Source organism: Gracilinanus agilis, chromosome 3, assembly GCF_016433145.1.
Source record: "Gracilinanus agilis isolate LMUSP501 chromosome 3, AgileGrace, whole genome shotgun sequence".
In the NCBI taxonomy this organism is placed as follows: Eukaryota; Metazoa; Chordata; class Mammalia; order Didelphimorphia; family Didelphidae; genus Gracilinanus; species Gracilinanus agilis.
In genome coordinates this window covers 337,182,159-337,198,565 of record NC_058132.1, presented here as the reverse complement: position 1 = coordinate 337,198,565, position 16,407 = coordinate 337,182,159, and the positions used below count along the sequence as shown (strand labels likewise).

The following is a 16,407-nucleotide window of genomic DNA, read 5'->3' as shown; positions in this document are numbered from 1 at the left end:
TGTACATCAATTCCTGGAGGTCATTCCAGTTCACATGGAATTCCTCCATTTCATTATTCCTTTGAGCACAATAGTATTCCATCACCCGCATATACCACAGTTTTTTCAGCCATTCCCCAATCGAAGGACATTCCCTCATTTTCCAATTTTTTGCCACCACAAAGAGCACAGCTACAAATATTTTTGTACAAGTCTTTTTCCTTATTATCTCTTTGGGGTATAAACCAAGCAGTGCTATGGTTGGATCAAAAGGCAGGCAGTCTTTTAAAGCCCTTTGGGCATAGTTCCAAATTGCCATCCACAATGGTTGGATCAATTCACAACTCCACCTAGGCTGGTTCTTTTCTGTAGCCCATGGGCAAATTGAAAAATGGCAGATGATGTTATTATTCCTCAGGCCCCTCTTTGTGTGCCTTGGTGGTATTTGGATTTTTTCTTTACTAGCCTCTCCATATTTCAGGTCCTTTCCCCAGTGTCAGTAATCTCACTGCTGAGAATCATAAAATAAGACTGCCTGGGACAGCAACCAAACAGGAAGGAACTCAGGGATAATTAAAGGCACATGGCAACAACCCTCAAAACAGATGCCTTTGACTTGGCTCTGTCTAGTACCTGACCCAGTCTTTTAAATGCTCCTTAAAATGACCCTTTAAATGCACAACAGAGTGTATTGCTTTATGTTTTCCATGTTATAGAAACATTTTTATTTTTAATTTTTAATTTTTATTTTGAATACTTTCCCATAGTTACATATTTCATGTTCTTTCTCTCTCCCCCAAACCCTCCTAGCTGATGCACAATTCCACTGGGTTTTACATGTATCATTGATCAAGACCTAATTCCATATTATTTGTAGTTGGACTAGAGTTATTGTTTAGTGTCTATATCCCTAATAATATCCCCATCAGCCCATGTGTTCAAGCAGTTGTTTTTCTTATGTGTTTTATAGAAACATTTTGAAAGAGTTTTATAGGAAAATATACGTAATGGGGTCACCAGGGATATTAAAAATCAACTATGGGGTTTGTGGGAACATTCTCTGGGATGTAAGAGAGACTAAAACTGATCACTGAAGTCTTGTACAGCTACACCACTCCCAACTGGAAAAATAACAGCCAACTGTCACTCTGGCCAGAGGCTTTGAATTAACTGACAAGGTAACAAGGTGAAATTGGGTTTTAATTAGAAACAACTAAAAGGAGGGATAGGAATGACTACTCTAAAATCTTAACACCTAATAACAAAACCCAAAGGGACAGGGAAGGACTTATTCACTACACTAATTTACGCTATCTAACTAACAGGGCCCAAGGAGCTATACTGGAGTCTCTGGGTTTCTGCCTCAAACCTGGAACCTGCCAGGTTTGAGTACAGCTGGGGCTTTTGTGGCTTTGGGATTTCTCACTGCAATCCACTGATGATGTCTGGATGCCAGAAGCTACAGTTGTCTCAGGAACCAGGCAGTAAGGGGTTTGCTTGAAGCACTGTCCTCTTCTCTTGTTCTTTCCTTAAATGCCACATCACACAGGATCCAGGGGAAAACAGGATGCAAGGTGTCCTTTGCTCTGAGTTCTCCCAGGCTGGCAACAGTTTTTGCCTACCACTAATGGAGTCCACACACAGCACAGATAGACTTCCTCCTCCTTCATTCCAACCTGGAATTCCCAGCTCCAGCTCCTTCCTGCTAGGTACTTCCTAATCAATATATAATCAATACCTAATAACTAGCTAATCTAATCTTACTCATAACAGTTTCAACTCTCAAGCTTTTGGGTTTCATGTCATTATTCTGAAAAACTAAATTCAACTTGAAAAAGAAAATTGGCAGTGCTTATTTTAGGGTTATTGACACCACCTTATGACAGAGTGATCAACAGCATCCACAGAGCCAAGATATGTGGATGAAGCCCCCACCATGCCCATAACCCTGTGTTACATGCTCTGTGAGGATGCTGTGGGAGTTCAGAGAAGGCTGAACTTAACCAGAGAGAAGATTTGATGGCATAGAGCAAAGAGCACTGGACTTGAAATCAGAGCCTAGGGGTTTAATTTCCAGCCCTGATACTTCCTAGGCTGTCTGCTCTTAGCCAGGCTCAATTGTTCTAAGTCTCAGTTTCCTCATATGTAAATCAATAGTGCCATTTCCAGGACCTCCCTTGTAGGATTGTTGTTATAACATAAAAAATATCAAGCACTTAAAATGACCATATATCGCCATGTAAATGTAAGTGATTTTTAAAAAAAAATTTTTTTTTTAAACCCTTAACTTCTGTGTATTGACTTATAGGTGGAAGATTGGTAAGGGTAGGCAATGGGGGTCAAGTGACTTGCCCAGGGTCACACAGCTGGGAAGTGTCTGAGGCTGGATTTGAACCTAGGACCTCCTGTCTCTAGGCCTGGCTCTCAATCCACTGAGCTACCCAGCTGCCCATAAGTGATTTTTATTACATATATAGACCTGTAGTATCACTGTAGCACCTAGCTGTTGATATCCTCTATTCTTTTGCTCCTCCCTACCAGAAAGGGACCTGTAAAAAACAAAACAAAACAAAAACTTCACAGAAGATCTTTTCTTTCCCTTCTAGGCCAGCTGGAGAAGAATTTTCTCTTCCACTTTCCTCCTCTCCCTCACTCTTTATTTGCCTCCTAGAGATTAGGCTTGAAGGAGAGGGGCAAAGAAAATGATTATTCTTCAGAGGCTGGTTCTCCCAAGGGATCTATATGTGTTGATTACCTGCAAAAGAAAGGACAGAGGCCCAAGGCAGCTAGCTAGATAGCATACTGGATAGAGCACTAAGCTTGGTAATGGTAGGTCCTGGGTTCAAATCTTAATTCCCATATTCTAGCTGTGTGACCTTAGGCAAGTCACTTAACCCCAATAACCTAGCCCTAACCACTCTTCTTCCTGGGGACTAAAACTCAGTATTAATTCTAAGACAGAAGGTAAAGGTTTTTAAAAAACAAACAACTCCATGGAAACAACCCCAGATTCCTTCACGTAGCACAAAATATTTATTGCTAGTGGGTTTTTTGTTTGCAAAGCAAAGCAGGGCTACATACATAAAAACCAAAGATATCAATATAGATTTCTGGTGGGATGCACCTCCCCCCACCCCAGTTCCTCTCTGTTCATCCATAGAGACCAACTTAAGTAACACTTCTACACATAACCCCTGTCAAAAACTTTTAGGAACTAATGAGATAGCTGAACTAAAGAAAGGAAGTTGGTGATTTTGGCCACGCAGGGTTTGGAATAAGAGGGTATCAGATCTTGCTGTCATGCAAAGTTTTGGGGCACTAGGAAATGAATGGAGGGAGAGCGAAGCCTATTTCAGGAGGCCATTCATCCATGACAATCAGATGGAGTGTACCTTACAATCCTATACCACAACTTGTTCATCCATTCCCTAATTGATGGACATCCCTTCAGTTTCCAATTCTTTGCCACCACAAAAAGAGCAGCTTTAAATATTTTTGTACAAGTAGGTTGTTTTTTAAAATCTCTTTGGGATACCCTTACCCTCTGTCTTCCTATCAGTTCCAAGGCAGAAGAACGGTAAGGGCTAGGCAATTGGGGTTAAGTGACTTGCCCAGGGTCATACAGCTAGGAAGTGTCTGAGGCCAGATTTGAACCCAGGTCCTCCCATCTCTAAGACTGGTTCTCTATCCACTGAGCCACCCAGCTGTACCTGTAGCCATTGTTAATGAATAAGTTCTCCCATGATGTTTGATAGAGTAAAAATATTTCAAGCTGGTATCTAATAGTAGAGATAGCTCTACTATTAGAAATAGCATAGTACAATGGAAAGTATGCTGGCTTTGGTATCATGGGACTCGAGTTTGAATCCTGACTCCTTCATTTACTACCTGTGGGTCTTTGGGAAATCTCTCTGGATCTCAATTCTTCATCTATACAGTGAGGGGGTTGAATTTGATGACCTCTGAGATTCCTTCAGGTTCTGAATTTATGAATTTATAATCCTGTACTCTGGCTATTGCCATAGTAAGAACCATAGGAGGAAAGGTAGAACTATTTTGGAATATTCTTTTTTTTTTTTTTTAAGGAATATTCTTAAGGATAGATGTCAAATATCAACACGGCAGTAGCAGCTTGAGAGGAATTGGAAAATGATGTCACAATCTAGCTAGTGCATTGGTAGAAAACACCATATTATTCTATTAAAGACAACAAAGAAGAAATGTATGGAATGCAATCTAGAAAGCTTTGGAAGGAGTTTGTACTCTACCTCCTGGCCTCCAGTTAGAGGGAGAGGAGGCTGAGGGAGGTGGGAAGGGACAGAATATCTAAGGCTGAGTTAGCAGTCTGGTGAGGAGAAAGTATTAGCTTGATACTTTCCTTTTTAAAAAAAAACTCTTACCTTCTGTCTTAGAATTGACACTAAGTATTGGTTCTAAGACAAAAGAGCAATAAGGAGTAGGCAGTTGGGGTTAAGAGACTTGCCCAGGGTCACACAGGAAGTGTCTGAGACCACATTTGAACTCCCCACTCCAGACCTGGCCCTCTATCTAGTGAGTCACCTAACTGCCCCTTTCTACCTTCTTGATATCCTTAATCAACAATATAAAATGAAATCCAAAAGATAATGGGTAATACAAGAAGTCAAGGAGTGTAAATGACAAAATAATTCATAACCCCCCCCCCAACATTTTATAAAAACTTGACAAACAAATTAGAGTAGAAAGAGAACTCCCAAAGAAGTAAGATGAGAAAAATTTGTATACCAGTGGTCAGGGGCAGCTAGATGGTGAAGTGGATAAAGTGCCCAAGTTGGAGTCAGGAAGATTCATCTTCATGAGTTCAAAACTGGCCTCAGAAAGTTAACTAGCTGTGTGACTTTGGGCAAGTCCCTTAACTCTGTTTGCTTTAGTTTTCTCATCTGTCAAATGAACTGGAGAAGGAATTGGCAAACCACTCCAGGATCTTTGACCAGAAAACCCCAAATGGGGTCACGAAGAGTTGACAGTCACTGAAAAAGACTGAATGACATTCCAATGGTCACTCACCGATTATCATTAAAATGTTTTTGGCCATATATCCTTTCTCTATTGGGGCAGATATATAGCACAACAGACAGTGTGCCAGGCCTGGAGTCAGGAAGTTTACTCATCCATCAAATGAGCTGGAGAAGGAAATGGCAAACTACTCCAGTATCCAAGAAACCCCCAGATGGGGTCAAGAAGAGTCAGACCCAACTGGAAATGACTAAATAACAAAACCACCTCTCCTTATATGTATTCGTTTATAAATTATATTCATAGATGTAATTCTAAATTTTGCTTATTTTATTAATTGCTTTTAATGGTTGTCTAAGTTAAAAAAGGCACCTTACAAAGAGTTCTAAGAGGAATAATTACATTGTTAGCTGTACTTTTTATTTCCCTCTGTCAATCATTTTTTCTTGAATCTTTATATTTTTAACAAATTGACTTAAAATTCATGGAAATGCTTAATTCATAATATTTCTACACAAGTTAGAAAAATATATTTCCAACCTTTAAAGATGAGCAGATATGAGTTTTTACAAGTGATATACATATACTTTTTTTTTAAAACTCTTACTTCCCTCTTGGAATCAATACTGTATATTTGTTCTAAGGCAGAAGAGTGGTAAGGGCTAGGCAATGGGGTCAAGTGACTGTCAGGACAAATGTTTGTTGCTAGAAACTCTACCTCCCTCCCTCCACCTTTAACCTCTAAGAATAGCTAGCTCTTAAGTGGGTAATCCTGTATCTTCATTGCCTTTGGACTCCCTCATGGAAGCTATAATCTTTCCCTCTGAGCATGGTGCAAATGCATTTTCCTTTATTTTAAACATTTATTTTATACAGCGTTAACCAGAGTACTTTCCTAGTCTGGGTATAATCTAGTTCAGGGGTTGGCAACCTTTTTGGCCGTGAGAGCCATAAACGCCACCATTTTTTAAAAACATTTATTAATATTCATTTTTAACATGGTTACATGATTCATGCTCCTCCTTTCCCCTTAACCCCCCCCCCCCCCGCACTCCCCCTACCCATGGCCGATGCACATTTCCACTAGTTTTGTCATGTGTCCTTGATCAAGACCTATTTCCAAATTGTTGGTAGTTGCATTGGTGTGGTAGTTTCGAGTCCACACCCTCAATCATGTCCACCCCGACTCATGCGTTCAAGCAGTTGTTTTTCTTATCGCCACATTTTTTAAAATGTAATTTCGTGAGAGCCGTACAGTGCTCACAGTGCGCTCCTGTAACAGCGCCTGAAAAAAATTGACTTTATGGCTCCTGCAGAAAGAGCCATATCTGGCCCTCAAAAGAGCCAGATATGGCTTGAGAGCCATATGTTGCTGACCCCTGGTCTAGTTGAAAGGGGGTAATGAAGCAGGGAACTATATTCCAAGAAGAGAATGACATAGGTGTAACACTGAGCTGTATTGGCAGACCACCGTCTCTGGCTGGTGGCTCAAAGCCAAAAAAGAGAGAAAACAACTTCCTGGTACAGAGAAGGAAAATGTATATTTATATTTACATATTTTTTAAGTTTTTATTTTGAATATTTTCTCCTCGTTACATATTCATGTTCTTTCCCTCTCCCCAAACTCCCTAACCCCCCTTAGCCAATGCACCATTCCACTGGTTTTTACATGTATCATTGATCAAGACCTAATTCCATATTATTGATAGTTGGACTAGAGTTATTGTTTAGTGTCTACATCCCCATCAGCCCATGTGATCAAGCAGTTGTTTTTCTTCTGTATTTCAAGGAGAATTTATATTGTTCTGCCAAAGAAGCTATGTGTGGCCCATGATGTCACCTCCCAAGAGGAGACTTTGAAAGAAATATTTACCAGGGATTCCCCAACTAAAAATCCTTTCTCTCCTTCAGAGTCGGGGTGAATATATTGCTCATCTTAAGGACCAGCTGCAAGAGTTGAAGGCAAAGACGAATATGGAGAGCCGATATGTGAAGAAAAATACCGACCTGCAGGTTGCCCAGACCCAGAAAAAATGCGGTAAAGATGAAGAGATCCTGCTGGAAGAGATTGATGTAAGTTAAATGTATCAGCATTGGACGGTGCAAGTTACGTAGCCACTCGTTTGTTGACTCAGCCAACAAGCCAGTGGAAAGTTAATGTATTATTGATCACTTTGCTTCATCTCTCCAGCACCTCATGTACCTGAGGACAGAATGAGGGTTCGGGTTGCAAACTTGAGAGCAGAAATGCCAATGGACTAGAGCCAGAATGTCCTGCTTCTTCCTCTGTGGAAGTTGGTTGGTTCACTTATGTTTGGTCACTTTGTCCTTCTTGCAAAGGAACGAGGCCAGAGCAGGGTATTCAGTGACCACATGCTTTGTTGCTTCTTAGAACACCCAGGCAGGAGTTCTTATGGCTTCTATGAACCCTGCTGCTAAGTTCACCGGGCTCTGCTTCCTTCTAATCTGCATTTGCATGGACAGGAACTCAAGATGTAAGCCTTGCACAGAAAGAACCAAAGGGAAAGGCTGATGATGAAGGGAGGACAGAGGGATTAGATTCATTTCATTTGAAAACCTGAAGGATGAGAATGGTGTGAAATCTCTTCATAGATTTCCTAACTTAGATGCTACTGCCTGCTTGATGTTTGATTTTCCAGGTGTGGTTCAAGATGATGGCCGCATTTCTGGACTGTTATCAAAATTCCAATTCCTTCTCTGCTTTGATTTGTTCTGGCACAACATCCCCACAAGTCGACATAGCTTTTCTACTCCTTCATCCTTGATTTTTCCATGTCAGCAAAGCCACTCTCCTTTTTTTTTTTTTTTTTTGGTTTTGTCTCTAACACCTAGTCCAGCCTTGGTTGGTGAGTTCTTGGGATACTGTGACTTGAAAGATGAGAAGCTTTACACATATCACCACTTCATATCTATCTCCTTTTTTCCAACTAAAGCTTGTAATTTGCCAGTGAAAACCCCAGACATTTTCTTGTCTATTCTACTTACAGAAACTAAGACTTAAAATTGATGAAGAGAATCGAGTCCACCTAGAAATTGAAAACTTCCTCAAGAAAGAACAGCAGGTGGGTAGCTTAAATGATATGAATTGGTACTTAAGAATAATAATTACAAAGCAGCCAAAATCTTTTAATATTTCTGAGACTAGAAACTTATAAAATCACCATGATTATAATGCAAATAAAGGGGTTTATTGTTATAGAGCTCAATCCCACCTACCTAAATTGAAAGGTGACTGAGGAAATTGAAAAGAGTTTTGGACAATGTATCTCAGGAATAGAATTACAGAATCTCAGAATTATCAAGGACCTCAGAAGTTATCAAGTCCAATCTGTCTGTACCTGTACAAAAATATGCTCTAAAATGACAAGTGATCATCTGGAGTGTGCTTGAGGACCTCTGGTGAGGAAGAGCCCAGTACTTCCTAAGGCAGCCCATTCCATTGTGGGGTATCTCTAATTGTGATGAAGTTTTTCCTTAAGCAATGTCTTAGTTTCCTTAACCTAGATTAAGGAGTTAGACTAGATTTTCTTGAAGAAAGTCTCTTACCTACTTATAAAAAAAACGTAGCTGCTCTTTTTGTGGTAGCAAAGAATTAGAAACTGAGGAGATGTCCATCAATTAGGGAATGGCTGAACAAGTTGTGGTATATGATTATGATGTAATATTATTGTGTTAGAAGAAATGACTAGCAGGACAATTTTAGAAAAACTAAAAAGACTTACATGAACTGATGCAAAGTGAAGTGGGCAGAACCAGGAGAACATTATGCACTGTAACACCAATATTGTATGATGATCAGCTATGAAGGACTTTGATCATCTCAACAATACAAAGATCCGACATAGTTCCAAAGGATTTATATGATGAAAATGCTACCCACCTCCAAAGAAAGAACTGATGGAGTCTAAATATAGATCAAAGCATACTATTTTTCATTTAATTTTCTTTGTTGACTATTATATATATATGTGTGTGTGTGTGTGTGTGTATGTATGTACATATATATTTATGCTGTGGAAGAAGATTTTGGTGTTAGGAAATAAGTTTTGCATGATCGCGCAGATATAATCTAAATCAAGTTGCTTCCTATCTTGGGGAGAGGAGGGGGGAGGGGGGAGGAAAGGAAGGGAGAAATTTTAGAACTCAAAATTGTAGAAAATCAACATAAAAGTTGTTTTTGCATATAATTAGGAAGATAATTTTTTTTAAAAGACAGTCCCTTTCATCTCTAGATCTGTGATCCTATAATTCTTATAGCAATCCTAATCTGCCTCTCCAAAATCCTTCTGATTGCTTTAGGTTCTGACTTTTTTTTTTTTAAACCCTTACCTTCCATCTTGGAGTCAATACTGTGTTTTGGCTCCAAAACAGAAGAGTGGTAAGGCTAGGCAATGGGAGTTAAATGACTTGCTCAGGGTCACACAGCTGGGAAGTGTCTGAGGCCAGATTTGAACCCAGGACCTCCCATCTGTAGGCCTGGCTCTCAATCCACTGAGCTACCCAGCTGCCCCCTAGGTTCTGACATTTGAGGCCAAGATGAGTAAGTGTTACTGCTCTTCTAATAAGTGATAATTATATATATATAATTTCCACTTCCTCCCTCCCCAAATAAGTCTTCTGTGTTCAAAGTATAACTATGTTTTGGCAACTGATTCTCATATGACAAGTCCCTTGCCTTTGGATTTTCTCTGGCTAAGTAATGCCCTTCTGAATGTGGCATCTAGAATTGGACAAAGCTTTTAGACTTTGACACTCTGTATCTCTTAATGCAACCTAATACTGTAGGACATATGATACAGTTAAATGCCATTGAGCTAGCAATCATAGAGAGGGCTTTCAATATCATCTAGTCCAATTTTCTCATTTTACAGATGATAAATAAATGAAGTGACTTGCTGAACAAGGTCACACATGTAGGAATAGGGCCAAAGTTTAAATCCATGTTCTAGAATTCCAAATCTTTTAAAACCCTACACTTCCCCCTCCCACCCCTGCCCCAGTGAACTGCTATCTGGCCATGCTTCTCCCCTTTCATACTATAAAGTTAGCTTTCTGAATTCATCTGTAGGACTTTACACTTTTCCTTATTGTGGTGGTGGTTGTAGAGTTGTTTTGGTCATGGCCCCATTTGTTTTTTTTTTTTTTTTTGCAAAGATGCTGTAGTGGTTTGCCATTTCCTTCTCCAGCTTATTTCATAGATGAGGAAACCGAGGCAGATAGGGTGGAGTGACTTGCCCAGGGTCATATAGCTAATAAGTATCTGAGGGCAGATTAGAACTCCTGAAGATGAGTCTTTCTGACTCCAAGCCCAGTGCTCTATCCACTATACCAGTGATGGGCAAACTACAGGCCTCGGGCCAGATGTGGCCCTCTGAAATGTTCTATCCCACCATATGACATTATTCCTAATCTGATGAATACAATGAGTAGGGTACAATACAATGAAACTTCGAAGGAGTTGCCTTAGAAACAGACTGATAGATGAGCATTTCCTTTCCTTTGGCCCCCTCTTTAAAAAGTTTGCCCATCACTGCACTATACCATATTAAGTTTGTCTAAACAGTCTATATCCTGTCATGATCTTTTTTACATCGTGACTGGCATCTAATGTGTTCTTGATCTCTTCTAACTTTATATCATCTTGTTCTAAAAATTTGACAAATATATCAACTAAATTCTTATTCATCTCCCTGAAGAAAATGATCAATGGCAGAGAGCCAAACCCAAGCCCAGAGCCCTGGAGCACACTCCTTATTAGTGAAAGGCCTCCTTTCAAGCTGGCATTGAACAAATTGATGACTTCTCTTTGGTTCTTACATCAAAACCCACTTTTTCCCATGTTCGAAAATTTCAAAATCATTTTTATTTGCAGAACCCATTGTCTTGTGGATTTCATAGTGAAATAGTCTCTATGTTTGTTTCAGTTAACAAGCACTTGTTTTTACTCTTTCCCACCTCCTACACTTCACTGGAAAAGAAAAAACAAAAAACAAAAACCCTCATAACAAATATGCATAGTCAAGCAAACCAAATCCCCACATAACTGGACTCGTGTCTGGCCTATTTTGTTTTTTTCTGCAAGAACAACACAAGAGACTTTGTCAAATATTTTCCTGTAATCTAGGTTGAGAGTTTTTCTGATCTACCAATCTAAGTAGCCTGGTCAAAGAAAGGAAATCAAGTCAACCTCTCATGATTAAGCCAGGTTTGTTCTTGGTAACCACCATTTCCTTTTCTAGATACTCACTAATCATTCTTTTAATAATGCAGTCTGGTATTTTACAAGGAATTAAGTCAAGTTCAGTGGTCTGTCATTTGCAGCCTCTTAGCTCTTGCCCCCCCCACTTTTTTTCCCCCCGAAAACTAGGGCATTGTCCTGTGGTATCTTTCCAATTCTCTATGATTTTTCAGAGCTTAATGAGAGGACAATAATGGCATCTTCCAGTTCTTTCAGTACTCTTTGATGTAGTCCTGGGCCTGAATACTGCAATGAATCAGAGGAAGCTAAAGGCTCTGTTATTATCCTCTCACTTAAATCTTAGGTTTCAATTTGGGATTAGTCATTTTTCTTCTTTCCTTCTCAGCCCAAAGCTCATTATCCTTAGTAGAAACCAGAATTGGTCAGCATCTCTTCTCTGTTATTTGTCATCCCATCTGCTGTAAGGAATGGCCTTATCTCTTCCTTTTCTTTTCTTCAAGATAGCTTTTTTTTTTTTTTAAACCCAAATCCTTTTAGCTGTTCTTAGCTTTCCTTAGCAGCTTATCCTGTGCTTTAGGTATATGTAGACTCAGGACACAATTTTGTAATCATCCTGAAGGAATTAGTTTTTGGAATCTTTTACCCACAGGGGCTGTAGAACTCAAAGTCAGTTTCACCAGTTATTTTCTTTATTGCTTTATGAAAATAAGGTTCCCTTTTTCTTAATGACACTCTTCCAATCCTCTTATCACATAGTGTCTTCTTGCCATCATAATTTCTTTAACTTTTCTTCTTTAAATCTCAGTGGAAAATTGAGTGAATTAAACAGTCTTCCTCCCTGCAGATCTAGGACAGTGCCTTACTTGTGGGAATCTCTCCTTTCTCCCCTTCAAATACTAAGCTGGTTCTGACATCCTAGGTATTTGGTTTTCTACATAGTGAACCCAAGGGAATAGGATTGAACCATATGGTTGAGGCTCTGAGCAGTGCCCTAAAACTTTGGTGTTAGAGTGGAGAACAAGAGAGGAGCTCCCAGACTAATCAAATTTCCTTTTAAAAAATATTTTTGTTTCATTAATTTAATGTAAAATTTTAACTTTTTTATTTTAAATTTATAACTTTTAACATTTAACATTAAATTTAATATTTAAAAAATTTAACAATCTTTTTTTAAAATTTGAGTTCTAAATTCTCTCCCTCCCTTCCATCCCCGCCCTTCTCCTTGAGAAAGCAAGCAATTTAATATTAATTATATGTGTGAAGTCATGCAAAACTTATTTCCATATTAGTCATCTTGAAAAAGAAAGCATGGACAAAAAAAAAGCTCCAAAAAATAAAAAAAATTCTGGTTCAATCTGCATTCATCAGTTCTCTTGCTGGAGGTGGAGAGCGTTTTTCATCATGGTTCCTTTGGATTTGTCTTAGATCATTGTCTTGATCAGAGAAGCCAAGTCTTTCCTAGTTTGATCACATTCTTTAGAGGACTTTGGACCAAAGATCTTTTCTGAAGCCATTTTGAACTTCCTAGAAACTCTGGACCTGTATTACCAGAAACCAAAGAAATCTGAACCAGAGAAGCCCCAGGAATGTTTTGTACTTGGTTGTCTTCTCACCATATTTCCAGTTTTCTGTTACTTTCCTAGTCTTTCTTTTCTCCACTGCATCTTCTCAGTTTATTTAGTTATTTATTTTAAACAGAAACTGGAAGAGAAGTTGGAGTACTGGATGGAGAAGTATGATAAGGACACAGAAATGAAACAGAATGAACTGAATAGTCTGAAGGCGGCAAAGGCCAGTGACTTGGCCACCTTGCAGGACCTTGCAAAACAGGTGAGGACACAACAGGAGCTGTTCAGAAAGGCTCATGAGCCATCACTCCAGTGCACTGTAGGAAACCTAAAGCGAGGAGCTGCGTCAGCTGTCTTCTGTACTGGGCCTGAAGGCAGCCATTTCCTGGGAGAAATTGCCCTCACAAAGATTCCTCCTTGTTCCCGGTGCTCAGCCCTGGGGCATTCCAATTCTGGTCTGCTCAGGGCTTGTGAAAGATGAATAAGCTTTTTTGTCCTCTGTAGCATGTTCATGCTTTCATCCTTTTTTTGCAGACTGATGAAAGACCTTGGCACACTTCACTAGAATAGAGCATCCAGGGTCTGAGAAAACCACTTAGTCCTGGAGTGGCTTCTGGTGGTGGAAAACTGGGAAAAGGGATGGAGAGTGGGGGCTGGGGGCCTTCTGAAGCCACCCCAGGTTATGAAGCAGTTCCACTTGCTTTTTTTTTTTAAAGCTCTTACCTTCTGTCTTAGAATCAATACTATGTATTGGTTCCAAAGCAAAAGAGTGGTAAGGGCTAGGCAATGGGGGTTAAGGGACTTGTCTAAGGTCACACAACTAGGAAGTATCTCAGGCCAGATTTGAACCCAGGACCTCCATCTCCATGCTTGAGGTTCAATCCACTGTGCCACCCAGCTGCCCCAAATAATGCCTAGCCTTTAAAAAAAAAAATGGCAAACAGAATTAAGAGACTTGCTCAGGGTCACATAGCTAGTAAGTGTCTAAGGAAGATTTGAATTCAGGAAGATGAGTTTTCCTGACTCCAGGCCCTGTGCTCTATCCGATTTGCCATCCAGCTGCTCCAAATGAGAGTTTTTAAAAATGACTAAGAATTTCCCATGTGCCAGGCACTGTGCTAAGTGCAAGGATACAAATGAGAAAATGAGATCATCTCTGCTCCCAAGGAAATGATGGTCTAATTGGGGGAAAGTTCATCTGCTGAAGGGCCAATGGAAAGGCCTGGAAATCCTAAGAGTGCTGGGTGGGGAGGGGGTTTGATGGGAAGGCAAGGCCCTTCCTCTGGTCATTTCACTTCCCTGAGGCTTCCTTTCCTTATCTTTATATGGAAATACTACTACCAAGTCTTTGGGGTAGGAAGGATTAAATGAAATAATGGATGTATAAACATTTTATAAGTTGTGAAATCAAAAGTGACTAAGTAATTCTTTTTATAAAACTTTACTGAATAACTATAACAAACAAAAGTAAACATATACATTTCATATTTTGGTCATTTAAATAGAAATAATTCCAAATAAAGGCAAGCACTTAATTTCTTAGGCAGAAATCTTTTCCTTCCACTGAATTTCTTTGGTGCCATGCCTCTCTTGGGCAGCAAGGTGGCACAGTGGTTAGAGCGCCAAGCCTAGAGTCAAGAAGACCAGAGTTCAAATCCAGTCTTGGATTATTTCCAGCTTTGTGACCCTGACCAAGTCACTTCACCTCTGTTTGCCTCCCTTTCCTTATTTGTAAAATAGGAATGATAATAGCATCCACCTTGCAGAGTTTGTGAGGACAAGCACAGTGCCTGACACACAGTAGGCACTATATAAATGTTAGCTATTAATATTAGCAAAGCTGGAAGGGGCCTTTCAAATAGCTAAAAATTATATAGTACTTTAAGGTTTGCAAAAGTACTTTACAAATATTATCTCGTTTTATCCTTATAACAACCCTGGAAGGTGAGTGCTGTGATTATTTCCATTTTAAAGATGAGGAGACTAAGTCATATGGGGTTAAGTGACTTGCCCAGGGTCATGCAACCATTATGTGTCCAAGTCTGGACAGGTTTTCCTGACTCTAGGTCCAGGATTCTAAATCCATTATATACCATCTGGTCCGACTCCTTCATTTTATAGATGAGGAAACTTCACCTCGAGGGAGGTTAATAATAACCTAACAATAATAAGTATAAAGCTCAGTGCTATACAGCTATCATTTGATCCTCAAAACAATTCTGCAAGGTTGGTGCTATTATTATCCCCATTTTACAGATGAGGAAACTGAGGCATGGGGTAGAAGCATGCAGTAAATTGACCAATATAACCCAGCTAAGAAGTAGCAGAACCAGAACTCAAACTCAGGCCCTTTGACCTTGAGGCCAGTGTTAGATCTGTGACAGTAATATACAAATGAGCAAGTAGGTGGTATAGTGATAGTACTAGGCCTGTAGTGAGAAGACTCATCATCCAGGATTCAAATGTGGTCTTTTACACTTCCTGGATGTGTGATCCTGGGCAAGTCTCTTAACTTGATTGCCTAGCCTTTGCCATTCTTCTGTCTTAGAATTCATACTAAGAAGGTGTTTTAAAAAAAAAAGAATTTACATACATTTAAAAAGGAATCAAACATTTATGGGTTGAAGACATTATTTTCTCATGCTAGAGAGAATCTGCTCTTCATAACTTTTTAAAATTTTTATTTATTATTTTAAAAAATATTTTTCCATGTTTTCATGATTCATTTTCTTTCCCTCCCCTCTCCCAGAGCCAAGAAGCAATTCCACTGGTTTGTACAAATACTGTCACTTGATACCCATTTCCATTATTCATTTTTGCTATAGAGCCATCTTTTAAAACCTAAACCTCAATTTATATACCCATATGTACAAGTGATAAGTGAAAAGTCATATGTTTTATTCTGCCTTTCCACTCCCACAGTTCTTTCTCTAGATGTAGTATTCTTTCTCCCAAGTCCCTCTGTATTGTCCTGGGTCATTGCATTGCTGCTAGTAGAGAAATTCGTTACATTCAGTTGTGCCATAGTGTATCAGTCTCTGTGTACAATGTTCTCCTGGTTCTACTCCTTTCACTCTGCATCCATTCCTGGAGGTCTTTCCAGTTCACATGGAATTCCTCCAGTTTATTATTCCTTTGAGCACAATAGAATTCCATTACCAACAGATACCACAATTTTTTCAGCCATTCCCCAATTGAAGGACATTCCCTCATTTTCCAATTTTTTGCCACCACAAAGAGCATGACTATAAATATTTTTGTATAAGTCTTTTTCCTTATTATCTTTTTGGGGCATAAACCCAGCAGTGGTATGGCTTGATCAAAGAACAGGCAGTCTTTTAAAGCCCTTTGGCTTTAAATGGTTGGACCAGTTCACAACTCCACCAGCAATGCATTAATGTTCCTATTTTGCTGTATCACTTCCAACATTTATTACTTTCCTTTGCTGTCATACTGGCCAATCTGCTAGGTGTGAGGTGGAACCTCAGGGTTGTTTTGATTTGCATTTCTCTAATTGTAGAGATTTAGAACACTTTGTCATGTGCTTATTGATAGTTTTGATTTCTTCATCTGAAAACTGCCTATTCATGTCCCTTGACCATTTTGTCAATTGAAGAATGGTTTGATTTCTTGTATAATCAACTT

At 39.4% G+C, this 16,407-nt stretch overlaps 1 protein-coding gene across 1 annotated transcript in view; it reads left to right on the top strand.

Moving 5' to 3' along the window:
• Positions 1-16,407, top strand: part of IQCG (IQ motif containing G) — a 55,011-nt gene that overhangs the window by 28,366 nt on the left and 10,238 nt on the right. The window contains exons 6-8 of the mRNA XM_044666726.1: positions 6,886-7,047; positions 7,983-8,057; positions 12,893-13,024. Coding sequence (XP_044522661.1) covers positions 6,886-7,047; positions 7,983-8,057; positions 12,893-13,024 — 369 coding nt within the window. The remainder of the gene's footprint in view (positions 1-6,885; positions 7,048-7,982; positions 8,058-12,892; positions 13,025-16,407) is intronic.